We start from the raw sequence: 24,596 nt of genomic DNA, 5'->3' as shown, positions 1-24,596 counted from the left end.
GGTTCGAGAGAGCAGACTTCGATGGTTTGGACATGTTCAGAGGCGAGAGAGTGAGTATATTGGTAGAAGGGTGCTGAGGATGGAGCTGCCAGGCAAAAGAGCGAGAAGAAGACGAAAGAAAACGTTGATGGATGTGGGGAGGGAAGACGTGAGGACAGTGGGTGTTTGAGAGGAAGATGCACGAGATAGGCTTAGATGGAAAAAGATGACACACTGTGGCGACCCCAAATGAGACAGTCCGAAAGGAAAAGAAGAAGAAAAGATTCAAGACAACCCCAATGTGCTCAGGACACATAAGGGTAGGATAAACACAAACACTAACATACAGACATGCGCGTGCACACAATATTTAGTCAACAACGCGGAGGTAGATTTTTGGTTTGTTGTTTTGAAAGTGACCAGTGATGTTTCCACTTGTTGACAGTCTCAAGGATGCGTGGGGCATACTTTTAAAAGGCTGCTTCCCCTCAAATATTTTCATGTGTATAGATTTGGGAAAACTTAACAAAAGTAATACAATTTCAGGCTAAATAAATCACAAATATAGACAAGTGGCATACAATTCCAAACCATTTTCCAAACCGCTTAGCCTTGCAAAAGTCACGGTCTGCATCGGGCTTGGGTGAGGCCGTTTTTTCCTTGATGACACAACTAACTGTTGGATGGAATGGTTTGCAACGTTAAGTCATACTTTTATTTTGTATTCATTTTTTAAACATATATTTATTTTATTTTGGAATTGAAGGACCATTCGGGACAGTACTGTCACACGTTTCCTATTCGTGCACTCGCTTACACCGGCAGAGCGTGTGCATGTGCAACAGTCAACACACGCTAGAAGCTTGCTAGAGTTAAGATGGCGGTATGTGGGTGAAGAGGCTTGGCTGTAAACTCGAGTTTTCTTACCATTAAACGATTCCTATGAATCCGAAAATATACAGTAGTCGAAAGAACAACAATTACCACATCTTTCGCACCGCTGAGTGTGATTTTGGATTGCCTCCATGACATCCATACACTTCGTGGTTCACCCGTTGCCCGGCACTGAGGATCAGCTCAATGACAGGTATGTGGTCGTGGCCCGTGGAAAATAATTGTATATCGTCTTTTTCTGGGGCTTATGTTCAACAGTGTTCTACTTACTGTTTGTGAATGACGCCCCCGCTGTCATGTGCGTTATTTAGTCCTTAGACAAGTAAAATGCCTCACTAATGTGGCGGTCAGACAAGGCCCGGAATGTGAAGAACCCTCCTTAGCGTTTTGCTATCTATACAGTCGGTCAGTCGCCAGCTGCTAACCCGTTGGTTACCTTACGCTTGCAAGCGATCACGGGAAAGGCTAATGCTAACCGCCTGCCGCTCTGGAAGGATTGGCTCACAGTCAAAGTTGAGATGGACAATGCGGGTTGGGGGATGGGTTAAAAAGAGGGAAATGAAAATCGCAAAATGCTTAGTTATTAAAAATGCACGATTTTGTCCTCTACATTACACGTAATTAATTTGGCCCGTTTCGGTAGTTATGTTGTTCCTGGCTTATCGATAATGCATATCAACGAAGAAGCTAATGTCTAGCTAGTTAGCTCATGGTTAATTAGCTACTTCGCGTCCACGCTTTTGCCAAAACGATACATTGTATTTCAGTTTTCCTGACGTGCGGGGGTACCACGAGCCTACATCGTTAGTGACCCCATTTTTTTCTCAAACTGACCTTTGTTTTAAACGTAATATATTACCAACGTGTGTGATTTCACAGCAGTCAAGAGAATTGACAAGAGAATATTTTGTGTTATGCTCCTAAATACGCAGTTCAGTTTTCAAGTAGTCTAGTGACTATTATGTTTTTTATTAGTTGCCAGAGTAAGGGTTATTTATCAACAGTGAGTTAAACTACTCAATATATTGAAAGAAACTGCATTCTTATGCTTGCATCATAGTACTTATGGACGTTTTCCATAAATACGGAATGATAATTGTATTCGACTCGTAGCAAATGAAATTTTATCTGATGACTGATGTGTATAACCCAGAGAGATGATGATCTTTTCTCCTCTGCGTACAAAGTGGTCAGAGAACTCACATTGTTTTTAGACCAGGGGTATTTAAATACAAATCTTTTAAGGGCGACAGAGAACTTGGTGTATCAGAGGTCCATTTATTGAGGTAGGGTAGACGTAACAATTTTCTAAACTCAAAAAAACAAAAAACTGCAAACTAAAATAATATGTAATCTTCATTTAGACATAGTCAAAACTAAGCATAACCCTTGACTATATGCGTGTCACTATTCTGTCGTTGACGCACAGCTGTGAATGAACCCTTAAAGTGCTCACACACCGCAGTGCCCGGGGGCCAATTTCTATTTTAACACTGTTATAACAGATATCCCTGCTTTTGCTTATAATAACAATAATAAGATGAGATACAAATAAAGCATGTGTGGTTATTAGGTTTTAGTTGATAATTGCTGTAGCACCTTATTTGATGAATTAAATGGACACTAGTTTTTCCCCAACTTGGTAAATTGTCATTGTTGTGGTCAGCTGAGCTGGCATCCATATCACACACTGAGCCAACAGAGTTGGACAGCTGTGTCATAAGCCGTTCATGGGGTCATGGAACATCGGAAGACCAGTAAATTCTTCCGGGTTTGGCTCCGTCCAAGTCTTGCTCTTTGTCAGGGCTCTCAAACTGATGGAATGGGGCCCATTTGTGGCCCGTGAGGTAAGATTTTGTGGCCCACACCTGAAAATCAAAGTTTGTTAGTGCAACCCTTGAGTTTTTTTATGGGTGGCACTTTCACTGTGTTGTGAGTCGAGCTGACGACCCTACCGATCACATTGGGGTACAGTGTGCCCTTGCCCATTTGCGGCCCCGTATATTTGTGGATTTATTTTTCTTTAAATGTACCGTAATTTTCATGATCCTGAACGAGGGGTCTTAAATTTTCTTCTAAATAGACTAGGTGCCACATTAGACATGGCGGCTTACAATGTGGTGCACCTTATGTACACAGTTGAGTTCCAACATTTGCAAATGTTGTTGTGTGACTTGTCCAACAAATTACACCAAGTGCCAGCAGTCCCACAAAGCATGATGGGAGGAGGTAATTATTGTTTAAACTGCATGTTTTGTCAATTATTTTGTGAGTCAGTGTTTTATTAGTTGTTTGCTAGTTATGCTGTTTTGTTTGGTTTGGTGTGATAACTTTAGTATTGATGTGACACCATGAGTTTGTACATCAGGGGTGCTCAATGTGGTTAAACTGGACAGCTTTTTCGAATGGGAAAGGTCTGGTCTGAAGCCAAAGTAGAAAGTGAAGGCTGAGATGGTGTGCAATTTTAAAATTGTGTGTGCATGGATGTGCATCTGTGGCCTAGAGTCAGCCAGATTCCTCCTCCAGCTGCCCCAAGTTAAACTGAGTTTGAGACCCCTGCTTTATGTGAATCGTGCAGATTCACACAACAGGAGACATTTAAGGGAAAGTAAATTGTTTGGTGTGATAACTTGACCTGGCGTGAGCTAGCCAGTATAAACTGCTCGCTACACAGCTATGCCATTTAAAATGTCAGTTCAGTGAAGGCCAACGTATATTGATTGACAAGTGGAAGGGTTCATCTTGAATGGACCAACCACAGTGTAGCCGGGTTTACATGGAGACTTTGTTCTCTTTCCGATCAAAATCATTCCGATTTATGATTGGTGGTCATTTGTTTACATGAGAGGTGATCTATTCTGATTAGGTGTACAGTGAGCCCTTGCTCATGTGCGGTTCACCGTTTGCGACCCTGCATATTTCTGGAGTTTGCTCTTTTTTTCTTAAATTCTCTTCTAAAAAGACGAGGCGGCCTATTAGCGCCTGATCACCACAATTGCATTTCACATCTGTAAGTAGAAGAAGCTTACATTGCCCCACACACTACCTGTGTTGGCAGGTCATTATTGACAATGTTGTACAGACTCACGTTGTCACATTGAAACTAAAATTATCACACCACAGCAAACAAAATACAGTCACACATATATGACGAGCACGATCGCGGTCGCAAATCTGCACAGTCGAGCACAAAATAATCACACGCGTAAAATTTGTTACAAGTACAAAAAATAGATATTGAAAGACGTCGCTTATTTTGTGTAGTCTTAACATTAATTTACGTGTTTAATTCATAAACGTTGTTAACTAAACAAGGCTGCTCCAAAACAGCCAGTATTCACCCGGAAACAGGAAATGTAAGTTAATCGTACTGAGCATGTACTGAAGTTAGGCCGAAAACGCATGTTCAGAGCTGCTTCACCTACTGCGAGCGCATTTACGTCGAAAGTCATCAACATATGAGCCATGTCAAAGGAAATTTCAAAATTATAATGTAAAATAAAATATAAAATAAAATGTAAAATAAAATATAAAATAAAATATAATTATCATTATAAACAGTTACACCATGGGTGTAAATTGCGTCGATTGCGAGGCAGTGTGAGACTATCATCCACCTCGTCACTTGATTCAGGTGTGCGTCGAGCGCACGCACATAAAGGCGCGTTCTCGAAAGCCGGCCTATTTACAGCAGTCCCGCGATGCGTACTCCACCCACAACAATACGTCACGATTGCCGACAGGAATGTTGTTTACAATGTATAGTTAGCTTTTTGCCACTAACGCAGATTGTGTTGAACTAAACTTTCAGCATCTTCACTACATTGCGGGTATAGACCATTGATGTTTATTCCTTGACAGGCCACTGCATTTAACTTTTTTTCAGATCATTAATTTTTATTGATGAAAAATTTTAAATACCATTTAATATCATGTTCTACTAATATGAGTTTAAATTGGAAATTATCATTTCTGAATTTGAAATTTTTGTTTATTTTGGTCATGTATGTTTATTTTATTTTTAATTTGCAGTTATGTTATATTAATCCAGTACATTATTAGTCTTGAGATTCCATCGCTAATCACACCTGCAACTTTATCTGCGAGCATGACTGACCACACCTGTACATTTTTTAAATGTGAGTGACTGAGAAATAGCATAACTAGCAAATAGTTAAATACATAAAATGACTCGAGAAATCATTGACAAAACATGCACTTAAACACCATTGACATGCATTCAGCATTTGTGTTTGTGTGCATATATATATATATATATATATATATACATATACATACACACACACACACACACACACACACATCAATTTTCTAGCCACTTATCCTCACAAGGGTTGGGTGGAATGCTGGAGCCTATCTCAGTTGTCAACGGGTAAGAGGCGAGGTACACCCTAAAGTGGTTGCCAGCCAATTGCAGGGCACATAGAGACAAACAGCCGCACTCACAATCACACCTAGGGGCAATTTAGAGTGTCCAATTAATGTTGGATGTTTTTGGAATGTAGGAGGAAACTGGAGTGCCTGGAGAAAACCCATGCAGCCACTGCGAGAACAAGCAAACTCCACACAGGCGGGTCCGGAATTGAATTCGGGACTCAGTACATGAGTACTTCATTGTGTACTTTAGTCTTAGTTTTTAATTTTACTCTTCATTTTTAGTCTTTTTTTTTTTTTTAAGAACTACTTTTTACTTTGACTTGAGTCAAAACTCTAGGTTGAATACAATATTTGGTTACTCTACCCACTCCTGGGGTGGATATCCTCTATTGCTACTCTTACATTTAAGTAACAATTTTTCTGATCAGATTAGCCAGTATTGTATTTGTTGCACTGGTCTTTTGTATTTTCGGTAGGTGCTGCGGGTTGTGGCCCTGGTTGTGGTCCCAGTGGAACCGTGAATCACATGTAACATCAGTGAAAGAGTTCATCCATGAGTACATCTTCTATTAATTAGGAAAAGTGCCTAGAATTACAAACCCAATTCCAATGATGTTGGGACGTTGTGTTAAACATGGATAAAAACAGAATATAATAATTTGCAAATCAAGTTCAACCTATATTTAATTGAATACACTACAAAGAAGATATTTATTGTTCAAACTGAAACTGTTTTTAGCATATAATCACTAATCTTTACGCCGACAACACATTACAAAAAAGCTGGGACATGATCATGTTTACCAACGTGACATCACCTTTTCTTTTCACAGCATTCAGTAACGTTTGATAAGTGAGGACACTAATTGGTGAACCTTTGTAGGTGGAATTACAGCTTCAGCTCTTCAACAGTCTGGGGTCTCTGTTGTATTTTACTCTTCATAATGTCCCACGTATTTTCAATGGGAGACATGTCTGGATTGCAGATAGGCCAGTCTAATACCTGCACTCTTTTACTATGAAGCCTTGCTGTTGTAACACTTGCTTGTGAATTATATCCAAGAAATTACGGTATATCTAGCAAAAATAAATTACTGTATTTTCCGCACTGTGAGTGCACCAAATTATAAGCCGCACCTCCAATGAATGCCATATTTTAAAACCTTTTCCATATGTAAGGTGCACCGCAGTATAAGGCGCACCGGATTATAAAGCGCATAGAATCGGCGCTACAGTTGAGGCTGGGGTTACGTTATGCGTCCATTAGATGGAGCTGCACTAAAGGCTCAGTATTGATCCATATACAGTGGAGTAAATAAATATTTGAACACCCTGCTATATTGCAAGTTCTCCCACTTAGAAATCATGGAGGGGTTTGAAATTTTCATCGTAGGTGCATTTCCACTGTGAGAGAGATAATCTAAAAAGAAAAATCCAGAAAGCACAAAGTATGATTTTTTTTTTTTTTTAAACGATTTATATGTGTGATACAGCTGCAAATAAGTATTTAAACACCTGAGAAAACCAATGTTAACATTTGGTACAGTAGCCTTTGTTTGCAATTACAAAGGTCAAACGTTTCCTGTAGTTGTTGACCAGGTTTGAACACACTCCAGGAGGGATTTTGGCCCACTCATCCACACAGATCTTCTCTAGATCAGACAGGTTTCGGCTGTCACTCATATTTGACAAGCATGACCGTGCTCGCGCGCCCTCGTGCTTGCAAATTTGCACAGTCGAGCACGAAAAATTATGCGCGTAAAATTTGTTACAAATGGAAAAAAATAGATAATGAAAGACGTCGCTTATTTTGTGTAGTTTTGACTTTAATTTACGTGTTTATTTCATAAGCGTTGTTAACTAAACAAGTCTGATCCTAAACAATCAGTATTCACTCGGTAACAGGAAATGCAAGTTAACCGTACGGAGCATGTTAGGAAGTTACAAGTCCGTGGCCATATGCGAACACATACTGTGTCTGCCGAATAAAGTTTTAAAATGGCGAAAGAAATTGTTTGTTTACCCTAGCATACAATTCTGTGCTGCTTTAGACTTTTATATATATTACAAGAATTCGTATTTGATTCCTGGCTTTAGCGTGACGAAAGTTTTGTCGGAAGCTATATTGGAAGTTGAGCGAACAATTGTTTACATTGGAGACATCTCCCTCTGGGTTCCACATCAAACCCACGCTTTGTCGCCATTGATTCATGCTTCCTGTGGATGCTACAGAAAATTTATAAATCTTTAGGATTATCTACCGAAAAACAAAAGGATGGCAGTGGTATAACTGCAAAGATGTAGTTGATATAGAACGTGGCTTGAGCAGGCATAACATTGTGAAGACGTCCTTAAGGAACTGTCTCAGAACAGAAAGTGTAAATGGACTGTTAGTGGTTAAAATTGAAGGCCCTAAAGAAAATGTAAAATGAAACTGTAGAAAATAACATCAGTTTCATCTACAGTCAGGAGTATAGAAGAGGATTGAGAAACATTTCTGTCGTTCTTAATGTTTATTAGATTCAGTTACGAATAAAAATATAATTCCTTGTATCACATTTACGTCTGAAAGTTATTTGTATGCATGTAACCTGAAGAACAAGAAAGAGTATTAGTCATGTTAGTAGACGGCAGTTTGACCGGCATCTGATTGGGTATTTTTTGGCTATGATTATAGAAAAGTGGCTAATGAAAATTTATTTTGGTTAAAAAAATGGGTAATGATGAAAAAAGGCTAGCCAGGGCCCTTAGTTATGCCAAAAGCGCATGTTCACAGCTACTTCACGTGCGGCGAGCGCATTTACGTTGAAAGTCATCAAGATCATGAGCCATGTCAAAGGAAATTCAGTTACACTGAAGATATTTTTGGGATATAACACAGAAAATGTTTTAGTATCCAACTATAATAACTATGAGATTGTGATTTATTTTTACTTGATCTAAGTTCTAACGTTAGTCTACTTCAATGATTGCTCCAACAGTGGACCTTTTTTCACCCAGCTGCTTGGCAATTTCTCCGTAGCCCTTTCCAGCCGTGTGGAGTTGTACAATTTTGTCTCTGGTGGCTTTGGACAGCTCTTTGGTCTTGGCCATGTTACAAGTTTGAGTCTTACTGATTGTATGGGGTGCACAGGTGTCTTTATGCAGCTAACGACCTCACACAGGTGCATCTGATCCAGGATAATACATTGAGTGGAGATGGACTTTTAAAGGGGGACTAACAGGTTTTTGAGGGTCAGAATTCTAGCTGATAGGTTTTCAAATACTTATTTCCAGCTGTATAACACAAATAAATCATTAAAAAAAATCATACATTGTAATTTCTGGATTTTTCTTTTTAGATTATCTCTCTCACAGTGGACATGCACTTGCATACTGTGAGATGAAAATTTCAGAAAAATTTCAAAAAATTCAGAAAAATTTCGATGAAAATTTCAGCCCCCTCCATGATTTCTAAGTGGGAGAACTTGCAATATAATAGGGTGTTCAAATACTCATTTTCTTCATTGTATAAGGCGCACCGTCGGTTTTTGAGAAAATCAAAGGCTTTTAGATGCTCCTTATTGTGCCGAAAATACAGTAAATGTAATTCCATTTGGTTTTGGCCTGTTCATTGTGATTGTGGTGTTTATTTTTAGCCTAATTTTGAGCGGTCAGAGCATATAATTCCTATTCTAAAGTCTTTGCACTGGCTTCCAGTCAGCTTTCGAATAGATTTTAAAGTTCTGCTACTGGTCTTTAAATCACTAAATGATGATAAATGACTCTTCTTTTTTCCCATGCTTTTTAGAATATATCCACTTTTTTATCATATTACTTGCACTGTATGTGGTTTTAACTGTCTTTTTTTATATTTTGTCATTTTTATTGTTTTTATACCGGTTTAAATGTTTTATCTCTTTGTTTTCAAATGCCTTTAACCATGTAAAGCACATTGAGTTACCTCGTGTATGAAATGCGCTGTACAAATACATTTCAGGGATGAGAATTTTCCGCCGATCGGCGGATTTCCGACTTTTTCCACACCAAAATGACCATTCTCGAGATAAGCGCAAATCCGTTGAGAAAATTTCAGGGTGGTGGTGGGTGGTAGGGTATCGTACGCCTGCCTCTCGGTAGTGGGCTCCGAGCTGCAAGTTCAGCTTAGTGCTAGCACAAGCACGACTATCATATGCCATTCTAACTTGCTCGGTAGTGTAAATATTTGCATTTTGCGACATAAACATTGAAACATGTTTGCGGCAGATTACTCGATTGGACAACAGCGTTATACAGTATAACAATCGAATTGTGTTAGTGGTTAATCGAGTCTCACCATTGCCATGTACATGTGTTCTCTGTTCTCAGAAATCGCAGTGTAAGTTGTTAGTTAGCCAAGTAATGGTGTGTAGGACTTAGCGCGAACTGAGCGACGGTGTGTTCAAAGTTTTACGATGGCGAAAGTGTTAGGGAAAAAAAAAGGATGAAGATCGAGTGAGTGGTAAGGTCATTTTTATTCACGTTGTTCTAAAAACTTGTGCTTCATCTCTACACTAAAATAATTCTATGAATAACTGACTGCATATCAAAAAGAAAATATAATGGTGTATCCATATTAAACAGTGAAAGAGATTTAAATTAATTCTGAAGTTTGGCAAATGGTGAAATTTTTATATGTAATATGCTTCAAATAAGTACAATAATTCAAGCATTGAAGAAATGAAACTGATATTTAAATTTTTGCTGTACTGGTAGAGCACCAAACAAGGGACATTTTTTCCACAAATACAGTTAAAGTCAGTGTTGAAATTAATGGTTTTATATAACACAGTGTATAGAAAAACAAGAAAGCAATGTATAATAACAACAATAGTAAAAATAACAGTACTGATTTAAAAGCAAAAAAAAAAAATCATGATGATGAGCCTTATTTTTTATTTCAGAGTCATTAAAAAACGGTTATTGTTTTTTTTTTTTTTGTATAAAAGTGGGTTCCGCAGATGGCAAAAAGTATTTTGAAGCAAGGTTTACTTTATTTTTTTTTTTTTGAGAACATCACCTGTTTTACAAGGCTCCCAACACTGCCCACCTTTGGGAACCTTCTGTAATGATCGGCGGATATCTGGAAGTGGTTTTTCTTCGTTCTTTGTTATTACGTGTGATTGAGCTTGATTTTTTTTTTTCTTCTTTTTTTTAATTTGGTAGCAGAACAGAAGCTTTGCATGTGATGTTGATATTATCAGACCACAACATGCAATAGAACCAAAACAGTTAAATTATGTATTTTTTTCTTTAAGTCTCGTGTCTGTCACTGATTTAAAAAAAAAAAAAAAAAAAAAAAGATTTGAAAAATCCTCGCGTGTACCAGGGCCAAGAGTGACAGCTCAATAAATGTGAGAAGTGTATTGCACAGTGCCTTTTGTCAAATATCAAATATGTGTTGTCTGTTCCAGCTTTACTGATCCAGTATTTTCCTCTTTTCTTTACAGACTCCGTGAAGTTTCAGAGAAACTCAACAAATATAGTTTCATTAGGTGAGTTATTTATTTATATTGTAGTATGAAAATATTTCATTCATTCCTGTATTTTTTAGTCTTAAATTCTTAAACATTTGTTATTGTATGTCAATTCAGTCATCCACATCTTAGCCTGTTGGAGCAGGCCACACTCAAACAGTGTGTTGTTGGGCCAAACCATGCTGGGTTTCTTCTTGAGGTAACACTATTTTACATACATTTATGAGTGCATACACATTATCAATTGTTAAGATGTTAAATACATTAAATATGTAATTTTATTAGATTTAGCAAATAATGCGACTTTGCCATGCCCACGATCCTAGTGAGGATAACGGTACAGAAAATCGATGCATGGATGCTAATAAATTATTTTTGTCAGGTTACCTGTTGACTACAGCTTTGTTTATTTTTTTTTTCTTAAATCTAATTTGTAAATAAATCATGGATTACTACAGTAGTCATTTGATGATCAAAACCCATTGTGTACTGTACTTCATTAGCGAAAATGAACTCAAATTGAATATTTTGACCATCTATTTTAGGATGGACGTGTGTGTAGAATTGGCTTTGCTGTCCAGCCTGATCGCCTGGAGCTTAGCAAACCGGATGGCAATGATGGGTGAGGTCTCTTTTTTAAATTTTTGCAAGAAAATTAGTATAGGATCTTTTACACCCACTCTTTTACATTTTGTTGTCGGAAAATTGATGGCTTGAAAGGACATCCCATTTTAAATGAGCTAAGGCTTGATGGTTCACTTGAACTTTTTTTTAGGGACTTTTGTGCCCAAATGTTTGGAATTGTACTGACTTAGGCTTTGATCTCATTGGTGCCACAAAATACACGTATGTCATGATGTGCTGCCTCCTCCTCTCATCTTGGCACCATTCTTTCTTTTTCAAAGATGCTAATGTTTCAGTGGTTTTGTAATTTAATTCATTTTACCATGTATATTTCTATTACTAAGACTTTGGCTGTGAGCATGTATTTGGTCAATGTCTTGATGTGGATATTGGAGAACACCAGCTATGTTTTCTGGATTTTCTTTATCTGCTTAATGTGCAATAATGATAGTCATTTTATTGTTGTGGTAGTCTGAAAATCAAATTCAGGGAGGTTCTTGCTCCATCTTTTCTTCTTTTTTTTAACTGAGCTTGATTTCTATGATGTTTTATCTCGGAAATTCTTTTGATTATAATCTGCTTGTTGATTTGTCTTGCTCATGCTGTTTGTATCACTTATTAAAGCCAGTTGTCCAATTCACCATAAATTGCCTTCTGCACATTTGGAATTGTAGATTTATCTTTGTTTTTCTTTCTGTCTGTCTTACTGTAGTTATTTATACTCGGTGAATGACATTCATACATAGTGCCTGCTTTAAATCTAACCAGTGTAGAAATTTACAAGCAGGCATCACATATCTTGAAATAAGAGAAAGCAGCCACAGCCTAAAAACATTGACAATTTTGCAAAGTCTTGGCAGAACGAGTTGCAGCCAATTCTCATTCCCAAGGGTGTTGTTGCCTGAATAGTCTCAACGTACCAATTTTTATGACTAATGTAAAATTTTAAGAATATGGAGCCTGAACCAAGTTGTATCATTTGCCAAATAGCTGGGCTATTTTTTTTCCACCCAGTTGATAATGAAATGATGGTCCTATGTGGAACTCTTAGTTTTGTAACTGATCTCCCATCTTTTGTTTACAGTTCAAAGTTGAGCACTGGTTCAGGGACAGGAAGGAGTTCCAGGCCAGGCAGGACTAGTGATCCGCCCTGGTTCCTGTCTGGTTCTGACACACTGGGCAGACTGGCAGGCAACACCCTTGGGTAAGTTTTGGGAGGGTTGACGGAGACAAAGTGTCCATTAAATTTTCATCAAATAGACCACAATTCTGATGTCACAGATTCAGTATTACAAAATCTTTATCTACCTTATTCCTACTCCCGATAGCCTTTGCGTGTATTATGAGGACACATTCCAGGTTGAACCAACAGGCATTTTCTATTGTCTATTAGACTAACCCCACCTTAATAGTGTTCCACCACTACTTCCCACTAGTCACCACACAATCAAGTATGTTCTGCTGAAGCAAGGGGAAAATCTCATACATAACAGCTGGAATATAAATGGTGAGATTAATTTACTCACTTGTTGAACAATTTGTCTTCACTGATATTGTGGCTTTTTTTTTGGTCATTACTGACCAAACACCTTGCAAGTCACATATGAACTGTTCAGATAAAGTTAAAACATTTTTGGCTGAGTAGTACGACTGTTTTGTCCTCATATCCGTGATATCTTCTTCTTCTTTTCCTTTCGGCTTGTCCCGTTAGGGGTCACCACAGCGTGTCACCTTTTTCCATCTAAGCCACTCTCGTGCATCTTCTCTAACACCAACTGCCCTCATGTCTTCCTCTCGCTCTTTTGCCTGGCAGCTCCATGCGAAGCACCCTTCTACCTATATACTCACTCTCTTGTCTCTGGACATGTCCGAACCATCAACGTCTGCTCTCTCGAACCTTGTCTCCAAAACATCTAACTTTGGCTGTGCCTCTAATGAGCTAATTTCGAATCCTTTCCAACCTGCTCACTCCTGGAGAGAACCTCAGCATCTTCATAACTGCTACCTCAAGCTCTGTTTGCTGTTGTCTCTTATGTGCCACTGTTTCTAATCTGTACATCATGGCCGGCCTTTCACCACTGCTTCATCCAAGCAAAGACTCTTCTTTCACATAACACACTAGACACCTTACGCCAGCCGTTCCAACCTCCTGGGACCCGTTTCTTCACTTCCTTACCACACTCACTATTGCTCTGGATTTTTGACCCCAAGTATTTTAAGTCGTCCATCCTCGCTATCTCTTCTCCATGGAGCCTCACTTGTCCTCCTCCACCCCTCTCATTCACTGACATATTCTGTTTTACTTCGGCTAATTTTCATTCCTCTCCTTTCAATTGCATCCCTCCATCTTTCTAATTGTTTATACACCTCCTCCCTGCTTTCACTGCAGATCACAATATCATCTGCGAACATCATAGTCCAAGGGATTCAAGTCGAATCTCAGGCATGAAACCAAATTGTTTGCAGATACTTACTTCTGTCCCAAGTCCAGCCTCCACTACTCTTTCCCATCACTTCATTGTGTGGCTCATGAACTTTGTTTCTCTACAGTTCTTACAGCTCTGCAAATCGCCCTTATTCTTAAAAATTGCCGCTAGCACACTTTTCCTCCATTCTTCAGGCATCCTCTTGCCCCCTAGTATTCTGTTGAATAAGTTGGTCAAAAACTCCACAGCCACCTCTCCAAATTGCTTCCATACCTCAACAGGTATGTCATCAGGACCAACCGCTTTTCCATTTTTCATCATCTTTGGTGCCTTTCTAACTTACCCCTTACTAATCATTGCCACTTCCTGGTCCTTCACAATTGCCTTTTCTACTCTTCCTTGCAATTGCAATTGTAGTTAGAATCTGTTTTTCTGAAGACTGTTATGTGAAGACATTTACAATGGTCATATCAATGAGAACTACCACAAGGGGCGACAGGTGATCACTGTCACACGTACTGAGGTACTGGAACATTTGATGAACCAAGAACGGTTGATGGCACCATTGGGTGAGTCTTTTTTTCCTGACTCTTGATTTCCCACGATGGCCCTAAATTTTTCCTTGTCGGCCCTAAATTTTTCGTGTCAGCCCCTAAGAATGAGCCTAAAAAGCCCTTAAATTTTTTTGGTCAGACTGAGTATGAACCCTGTCAAAGTATTCTTCCCATCTGTTTAGCACACAACTGGCACCAGTCAACGCATTTCCATCTCTATCCTTAATCACCCTAACCTGCTGCATATCCTTCCCATCTCTATCCTTCTGTCTGGCCAACTTATACAGATCCTTTTCTACTTCTTTCATGTCCAACCTAGTGTACATGTTGTCATATGCCTCTTTAGCCTTTGCCACCTCCACCTTTGCCCCACATCGAATCTCAATGTATTCATTTCGCCTCTCCTCAGTGTCTGTGTCCCATTTCTTCTTCGCTTATCTCTTTCCTTTGTAAGATTTTCTGTACTTTGGGGGTCCATCAATTCTCCTCTCCCCTTTCCTACCAGAAGACACGCCCAGCACTCTCCTGCCTGTCTCTCTGATCACCTTGGCTGTCGTCGTCCAGTCTTCCGGGAGCTTCGGTTGTCCATCGAGAGCCTGTCTCACCTCTTTCCGGAAGGCCGCACAACAATCTTCCTTTCTCAGCTTCCACCACCTGATTCTCTGCTCTACCTTTGCCTTCTTAATCTTTCTACCCACCACCAGAGTCATTCTACACACCACCGTACTATGCTGTCGAGCTCCACTCTCCCCTACCACTACCTAACTGTCAGTAACCTCCTTCAGATTACATCGTCTGCAGAAAATATAATCCACCTGCATGCTTCTGCCTCAGATCTTGTAGCTCACTATATGTTCCTTCCTCTTCTGGGAAAGAAGTGTTCACTACTGCCATTTCCATCGTTTTTGCAAAGTCCACCACCATCTGTCCCTCAAGGTTCCTTTCCTGGATGTCGTACTTACGCATCACTTCTTCGTCGCCCCTGTTTCCTTCACCAACATGTCCATTACAATCTGCACCAATCACAACTCTCTCTCTGTCTGGGATGTTCAGAACTACTTCATCTAGTTCCTTCCAGAATTTCTCTTTCAACTCTAGGTCACATTCTTCATGTGGGGCATAGCCGCAAATAGCATTATACATAGTAAGTAAGTTTCTTTCGGCTTGTCCCTTTAGGGGTCGCCACAGAGTTTCATCACAGATGAAACATATTTGTTTGGCATAGGTTTTACGCCGGATGCCCTTCTTGATGTAACCCCTCAGGGGGAGTGGAGACCCCAGTGAGATACGAAGTCACAACCCCTTCTTTACTAAACCAATGCTATATCCACTGAGCTATGGGGCCTCCTAATAGCATTATACATAACACTCTCAATTTCAAATTTCAGCCACATCACTCGATCTGATACTCTTCACTTCCAAGACATTCTTAGTTAGCACTTCCTTTAAAATAACTCGTCCTACATTTCTCTTCCCACCTTATTGTTTGGTAGAAAAAATTTAAACCCATCTCCAAAACTTCCAGCCTTCCAAACTTTCCACCTGCTCGCTTGGGTGCACAATCTATCAGCTTTTCTCCTCATCATCATGTCAACCAACTCCTGACTTTTTTCTGTCATAGTCCCAACATTCAAAGTCCCTACACTCAGTTGTAGGCTATATAAATTCCTCTTCTTCTTTTGCCGATGAATCTGCTTTCCTCCTCCTCTTTGTCTTTGACCCACAGTAGCTGAATTTTCACCAATGCCCTGCAGGTTAACGGTGCCGGAGTTTTGGTCAATCATGAGACGGCGTGGCCAAAAAAAAAAAAAAAAAAAAAAAAGACGTCAATCAGTGCTCCCTCTAAGCTGTGCACCTGCGCAATTGCGCACCGCTGATGTGGTCTCTTTGCGCAGATATTTTGCTTTTCGTACAAAAAAAATCCAACACAAATTCAAAGTATAAGATACAGCTTTTTAGTTTGTGGCATTTTGCAATGTGATTCAATGAGTGAGGGATTACTGGTTGCTACATCCAATGGCACACTTCACATATGTACTGTAAAAAATGAAAAGAAGTCAATGGTTTCTTTTCGGCAGCAATGACTTGCTTCTCCGCCACACACTTTTTCATTTACCTTGCACCGCTCCCCTCTGCTCCTAAAGGGGTACACTCATAATTACAAATGTTACAGTGCTTACGCATCCCATCAATGTGGTGTATAATGATAGTCCCCTTTTGTTCTGAGTACTGAAGGCCAACTGCTTATCGGCTCTATTGCTGCTGTCACAGGGACATATCACCTTTTACCCTAATGTAACTGTGCATTTTGAACGTTTTCTTTCAGTCATACATGAAGTTGAATTTGTTTTGTTATACAGGAGTCGCTGGAGCTCTGGTGTAAATGGAAACACTGGTGGAGGTGGAAGTGGAGGGGCAACAGGAGGGGGTGGAACAACAGGTGGCACCAGTGCGAGTGGAGGGAGTGGAGGAGGAGGTGGAAGTGGCAGCACTTCAGGCAGATCATCAACAGCTGCCCGTGACTCTCGTCGGCAAACCAGGGTGATTCGTACTGGAAGAGATCGGGGATCAGGTCTTCTAGGTAGCCAGCCTCAGCCAGTCATACCAGCCTCAGTCATCCCTGAAGAACTTATATCCCAGGTACAATTGATCTTGATAATGGGATTAATACATATGAAAGAAATTTGACTTTTAATTGCCTTTATACAAATACTAGGGTCTCTGGAGTAACTGCCCACTCATCTAGTGTGAAATGGCACAACCAAGTATTTTTTTTGTTGGTCAGCTGTCTAGTTCTGTCTGTTGGCAAGCAGTTCCACATTTTAACGGATTGAAACATTACAAGATGGCTCATTTGAATAACCAACCAACCCAACAGACTTTCCACATGCATGACTTGGCCGCTCGGCTTGGCAAAGATCTGCCATTTTCAAACAACAGCCAGGTAACACAGAAATATTTGTCAAAGACAAAAGCTAAGAAGACCTATCGACCAGTTATGCCAGGATCAGTTAATAGAATTTTATTTTATTATATTGGCCCGATTTAGCTATCAAACTCCCAGATCATGCCCAGCATATTTTGTCGGTAAAGACAAAACCTAATCTACAACAAACGATTTGCCGTACGACACTAAAATGCAAAGTTAAGCATGTTTGATTATTTTTACATATCTTCCTTGGAGTGTGACATCGATAACTCTCAGAAAAGCGTATTTTGACATTGACCAATAGGATTGTGTATTGTTACCGGCATATCGCCTTCTGTGCTTGCTGTTAACATACTTGGACGCCGGTGTCAAAATGTATTAATGTGCACAAACCAATCCATCTATTCACTATCTGAGCCGCTTTTCCCCACAAGGGTCACGGGAGTCCAGGAGCCAATCTTAGTAATCTTCGGGCCGGAGGCGGTGTACACCCTGAACTGGTTGCCACCCAATTGCAAGGCACATTGAAACACAAACCATTCGCACTCACAATCACACTTGAGGGTAATTCAGAGTCTCCAGTTAATGCATGTGTTTGGGATGTGGGAGGAAACTGGAGTGCCCAGAGAAAACCCGCACAGGTATGGAGAGAACATGCAACCTCTGCACAGGCGGGGCCGGGCTTTGAACCTCAGTCCTCAAAACAGTGAGGAAGACACTGTAACCAGACGCATCACCGTACAAATTAATATTTACTGAAATTTCAGCGCATGATTCAATAGAATGCTGCCATGTTTATATACAAGGGTTAGTGTTCGAACTTGCTTGCTCGGCTTCTTCTTTTCCTTTCAGCTTATCTCTTGAGGGGTCGCCACAGCGTGTATTCTTTTTCCATCTAAGCCCATCTCGTGCATCTTCTCTCTCATGCTGTTTCCAGACAATCAGAGTCTGTTCTCGCTAACTTTGTCTCCAAAACATCTAACTTTGGCTGTGCCTCTAATGAGCTCATTTACAGTATAATCCTATCCAACCTGTTCACCAACCCTTCATTCTAGCAGAGACTCTTTTTGTCAGATAACACAACTGACCCCTTCTCCCAGCCGTTCCAGCCTGCTTGGACACATTTCTTCACTGCCTTACCACACTCACCATTGCTGTGGATCATTAACCCCAAGTATTTGAATTTGTCCACCCTCACTATCTCTTCTCCCTTTAGCCTCACTGTTTCCCCATCCCTCGCATTCATGCACATATATTCTGTTTTACTTAAGATAATCTTCATTAATTTCCTTTCCAGTACATGACTCAACCCTTCCAACTCTTTCTCTACCTGCTCCTTGCTTTCACTGCAGATCAAAATCAGTCTCCGAACATCATGGTCCAATGAGATTCCAGTGTAACCTCAAAATTCACACCATCCATTACCACTGCACACAGAAGAGGGCTCAGACCTGATCCTTGATGCAGTCCCACCATAAATTCTTTTGTCACACTTAGGGTACACTTTACCACTGTTCTGCTGCCCTCATACATGTCCTGTACAATTATACTTTGCTGTCACTCCAGACTTAAACATGCAGTTTCTCTCTTGGTATTCTGTGACAGGCTTTCTATAGCTCCACAAAGACACAATTCAGCTCCTTCTGACTTTCTCTGTACTTTTCCCATGAGCATCCTCATGGCAAGTAATGCATCTCTGGTTCTCTTTCTAGGCATGAAACCATACTGTTGTTTGCAAATACTGTGCCTTGTGAAAGTATTTGGCCCCCTTGAACTTTTCAATCTTTCGCTACATTTGAGGCCTGAAATATAAAGATATCAAATTATTTTTTTTGTCAAGAATCAACAACCAGTGTGACACAATCGTGAAGTGGAATGAAATTCATTGGATGTTTTATACTTTTTTTAACAAATAAAAACCTGAAAAGTGGGGCGTGCAATATTATTTGGCTCCCTTGCATTAATACTTTGTAGCGCCACCTTTTGCTGAAATTACAGCTGCAAGTCGCTTGGAATGTCTATCAGTTTTGCTCATCGAGAGACTGAAATTCTTGTCCATTCTTCCTTGCAAAACAGCTCAAGCTCAGTGAGGTTGGATGGAGAGCGTTTGTGAACAGCAGTCTTCAGCTCTGCCCACAGATTCTCGATTGGATTTAGGTCTGGACTTTAACTTGGCCATTCTAACACCTGGATGCGTTTATATGTGAACAATTCAATTGTAGTTTTGGTTTTATGTTTTGGATCATTGTCCTGTTGGAAGATAAAGAATGGTCCTGTATTTGGCTCCATTCATCTTCAAAGCAATTTTAACCATCTTCCCTGTCCCTGCTGAAGAAAGGCAGTCCCAAACCATGAAGCTGCCACCACCATGTTTGACAGTGGGAATGGTGTGTTCAGGGTGATGAGCCGTGTTGCTTTTACGCCAAACATATCGTTTTGCATTGTGGCCAAGGTTCGATTTTGGTTTCATCTGACCAGAGCACCTTCTTCCACATGTTTGGTGTGTCTCCTAGGTGGCTTGTCTCAAACTTTAAACAAGACTTTTTATAGATAAGTTTGAGAATTGGCTTTCTTCTTGCCACTCTTCCATAAAGGCCATTGATGATTGTTGCCTATAGACAGACTCTCCCACCTCAGCTGTAGAACTTTGCAGTTCATCCAGAGTGATCATGGGCCTCTTGGCTGCATCTCTGATCAGTCTTCTCCTTGTTCGAGGTGAAAGTTTAGAAGGACGGCCAGGTCTTGGTAGATTTGCAGTTGTCTGATACTCCTTCCATTTCAATATGATTGCTTGCACAGTGCTCCTTAAGATGTTTAAAGCTTGAGGAAACCTTTTGTATCCAAATCCGGCTTTAAACATCTCCACAACAGTATCTCGGACCTGCCTGGTGTGTTCCTTGGTCTTCATGATGCTCTCTTCACTTTAAACGGAACCCTGAGACTATCACATAGCAGGTGCATTTGTACGGAGACTTGATTACACACGGGTGGATTCTATTTATCATTATCAGTCAACATTGTATAATTCAGTGAGCCTCACTGGACGTCTGGAGTGAGTTTGCTGCGCTAAAAGTAAAGGGGCTGAATAATGTTGCACACCACATTTTTCAGTTTTTTATTTCTTAAAAAAAGTATAAAATCAATAAATTCCATTCCACTTCACAATTGTCCCACTTGTTGATTGTTTACAAAAAAATTGAATTTTATATCTTTGTTTGAAGCCTGAAATTTGGCGAAAGATCGAAAAGTTCAAGGGGGCCGAATACTTTCACAAGGCACTGTACGTACTTCTGAGTCTAGCCTCCACAATTTTCCCATATATTGTGTGGCTCATGAAATTTATTCCCTTATAGTTCCCACAGCTGTGCACATCAACTTTGTTCTTAAAAATGTGAACAAGCACACTTTCCCTACCTTCTTCAGGCATCTTCTCACCCGCTTGTATTCTGTTGAATAAGTTGGTCAAAAATCCACAGTCACCTCAAAATTGCCTTCATACCTCCACAGGTATGTCATCTTGACCAACTGCCTTTCCATTTTTCATCCTCTAGTGCCTTTCAGACTTCCCACTTACTAATTATTGCCACTTCCTGGTCCACCACACTTTCCTCTTCTACTGTTCTCTATTTTCTTCATTTATCAACTTCTCAATGTATTCTTTCCATCTATTTAGCACACTACTGGCACCAGTAAATAACAACTTGACTGGTAGACTACATGACGTTTCGATTTTTTTTTTTTTTATCTCCTTGATAGCCGTATCATATTCAAAGTATGCAAGCAGATCTCAAGCAATCCTTGAATGAACACCAATGACAAGCACCACACGATTTTCCCCATTTTGTTGTTTTTGTCCCTACAAAATACATTGGCGCAATCTATTGTTTTCGTCGCCAGGGTCATGAGTGTATGCGGTCGTGTCTACAGCTTTGTTTGATTTGACAAAATACAGCCCAGGATTGTTAAAGATGGATGCAGTGGCATAGAAATATGTTGTGCTGGCACTGTTTCACCGAGCTATGGCAGCATTGTATGGCAATAGTCTGACTTAGTGCAGTCGTCGTAAAAATTACAAAAAAAATCTTGTAGTCTGATTCAGGCATTCCATCCAGTGATTAGAATTAGCTAATAAAAGTATTACTGTTAGCCTGTAACCCCTTCTTGTGCTTACCGTACTTGAATGTTTAGTCAATGTGTTGACTGGGTTGGGTGGATTTGTTGGCTTGTTAAAGTGCCGCCTCCATGAATGAAAATAGGATATACAGCCCATGCTCGTCTTGGCACACACTACAGTAGGAGAAGCAGGGTCAACAATCACTCACAGACCTGAGAGAGGTCTCCCAAGATTGAAACTTGATTCCAGATGGGCTTTTAAGAGTGTGATAAGTGTGTAATTCCTGATTCTTGGGGTAATTTGACCGATGCATGGTAGAGATATTTCATCAAGAAACTTTGGAACGATTTTTATCTTTGGGGGGGAACCCAAAAAAACCCCAAAAACCCCCCAAAAAACCAAAAAGCCTTTTCCACACAAATTTACAAATTAATGAGCATAATCAATTACCAGTTACAAGAAGTTTAACTTTACAGAAATACCTAAATTTCTGCATCGATCTTCATCTAGGTCACGATAATAGATATACTGACTTCTTAAACTTCGGTCTGAACTCTGTTCATGAACTTCATTCGTTCCTTTCATTGCAAACACAAATGCAAACTTTTTTTTTTTAATCCACAATTTCTATTTAGTTCAAGTGCCACTGACACCAAAATTGTAATTTTAAATTTGGTATTGTTACCAAAACTACATATAATATTCATCACTTTGATGATAATACGAGTCAGAAAAAGTGGCCTCAAAGCGTTTTATTAAAGCGCAAAGTTGCAAAAGTGTGACTCGACATCCCAGTGGTGGCCATATTGTCTGTGACGTCATGTGACGTTTCGTGGAGGCATCACACTTGTGAAGTCGCCATTGACAACACGCTATCAAATGCAGCGACAGATGAACAAGAGCGATTTTGGGATTTTTCTGACACCCCGTCTGAGACTGAAGCTCTTTTTGAGGAAGAGAACATCTCAGAAGTGAGTGAAGCTACCGGGGCCATTTTACAATATCGTTTCAAGCCATATTTAGACGATATGTGCATCACTTCAAACTGGCAACAGACTCCCCGACAGACAGACGAGGATCACCAGGAACCTGATGAAATATTCAAAATGACCGGCCAATAATTATTCGATTTCCTAACCCTTTTACAAGTCTTGTGTATGTAGGTATGTGTACGTAGTTTTAAGACGAGAGAGTGAGTATGTTGGCAGAAGGAGGATGAAGCTGCCAGGCAAAAGAGCGAGAGGAAGACCAAAGAAAAGATTGATGGATGTTGTGAGGAGGACATGAGGACAGTGGGTGTTAGAGAGGACGACGCACGAGATAGCCTTGGGTGGAAAACGATGACACACTGTGGCAACCCCTAACGGGACAAGCTGAAAGAAGAAGTGTATGTAGTGTACTCAGGAGGACCCATGCCGAGCGAAGTAAATACGTCAGAAGTGCCCAGACACCGGTGGCGCACACGCATCTACATATTTAGCACCCCTGACTTATGTATTTTATTAAGTTATTAAGACACCAATCTTTTGTTATGTTCTGAGAGAAGGATTATGTCGTCGGACGCAGATTTCTAGAATGTTCCTATAAGGACGAGTGTGACTGTCGAAGGAGCTTTTTATTAATACTGCTGCTTTTGGACAAGTACACAAGTACACGGGCACCACAATGCCTTCCCAGGAACATTCGCTGGAAATAACATTTGTTCGAGTTTAGTGACTATATGTCGTTGTACTAGTTAGCGCGTGTTACACGCTAGTAAGCTGTCTTTGTACATTGTACTATTTTGTTATTGTTTTGTGTTGAATTGTATTGTGTGTGATTAAATTGTCTTAAGTGCAATACAAGTGCTTTGTTATAGTTTGCTGGTTTGACCAAGGTGATTTATTCTAAATTCACATTTTACATATGCTATAAACTGTGAGACAAATTAGTCCCCCCCTTCTATATATTATTTAATAACACACCTACCTCTCATTTGGAACACACAAAGCTCTTGTCCTTTGCACCTGTGCAATTCATTTTTTATGACAAATCTGGTCTTTTGGAAATGTGTGAAGAGTGAATCCATCCTCCCGAGTGTTCGAGCAAAATCTAGCAACTCAACAAGCCGGCATTTTGCCTAACACGCAGTAAAAACAGGCAATTTCTTGGCGGTACAATAGGTAAAGACGCTTGACTCCACTGCTGCAGGTGTCTGCAAAATATGTCACTTTTGGCTTTTTGTTTAACTCTTAACAGTCGACAGAATTTTCATGGCGGAAGATGAGAAAATCGATATACGGCAACATTTTGTTCTGTTAACAAACGGAGGAGTCCATTCCAGCTGATTTTTTTTTTTTTTTTTTTTTTTTTTTTAAACAACATACAGTGAGTTTTTGGTTTAAGACGGTCTCGACCCAAGACGTTTCGACTTTACAACACCTGAGTCTCGTCCGCCATTATGGCTCCAGCACCATAGTGTTTCTGCTTAGCTCATGCATATGGCTTATCTGTGTTTATGCGAATGGGGGTTATTTGCCCTTTTCGCCCACCTTTTTACACATTATGGCCCAAAAGAAGAATGCTGGAGGTTTATGTTTGACAGTGGCACCGAAGTTTTAACATCATTTAAAAAAAACAAAAACAAAGGATTAACACCGATGGACATGACGGACATAAAGACTTGGGCTTGAGTCGGATGACCGTGGCGATTATTATTAAGGGCAAAGCCCATATTTGAGAGCACATGAAGGTTTTTGTCCCTATGAGGGATACAGTGGTTGCGAAGCAACTTTTTTGTGAAGCAAAAAAACAAAGCAACGTTCTTCAATCGTTGCCGAGATGGAAAGATTACTTACATTATGGATCCAGGATCTGAATCAACATAGGCTTAATATCAGCCTTATGTTCATTAAGAGAAAAGACACAGTGTATTTGCCTAACTTTGAAAGGGCAGATAGGAGACGACGCCAAAGAGGAATTTACCGCGAGCAACAGCTACCTGCACTTGCTTCCTGACCAATAGCTGAGTGCATGCAGCCTCCCTTAATTCTTTGCCATCCCAGCCCCCCTTCTCAAATGCTACGTGAAGCATCTTATATTTTTTATTTTTATGTATTTTCTTTTTCTTTTTATATGAAGTAACAATACCCATCTTTTTCTGAGCCGTTTATCCTCACAAGGGCCACAGGAATGCTGAAGCCA

At 40.0% G+C, this 24,596-nt stretch overlaps 1 protein-coding gene across 2 annotated transcripts in view; it reads left to right on the top strand.

Moving 5' to 3' along the window:
• Positions 1-771: 771 nt before the first annotated feature.
• The window catches only part of ubr5 (ubiquitin protein ligase E3 component n-recognin 5), a 163,307-nt gene continuing 139,482 nt past the window's right edge, over positions 772-24,596 (top strand). For both annotated transcript variants that reach the window (XM_061818718.1, XM_061818717.1), the window contains exons 1-6: positions 772-1,066; positions 10,740-10,784; positions 10,884-10,965; positions 11,312-11,388; positions 12,475-12,594; positions 16,731-17,010. In XM_061818718.1, the coding sequence (XP_061674702.1) occupies positions 1,005-1,066; positions 10,740-10,784; positions 10,884-10,965; positions 11,312-11,388; positions 12,475-12,594; positions 16,731-17,010 (666 nt within the window). In that variant the 5' untranslated portion in view covers positions 772-1,004. The remainder of the gene's footprint in view (positions 1,067-10,739; positions 10,785-10,883; positions 10,966-11,311; positions 11,389-12,474; positions 12,595-16,730; positions 17,011-24,596) is intronic.

This window comes from Syngnathoides biaculeatus, chromosome 5 (assembly GCF_019802595.1).
Source record: "Syngnathoides biaculeatus isolate LvHL_M chromosome 5, ASM1980259v1, whole genome shotgun sequence".
NCBI lineage: Eukaryota > Metazoa > Chordata > Actinopteri > Syngnathiformes > Syngnathidae > Syngnathoides > Syngnathoides biaculeatus.
The sequence above is the reverse complement of the archived record's forward strand: the minus strand, read 5'-3'. Positions and strand labels throughout refer to the sequence as shown.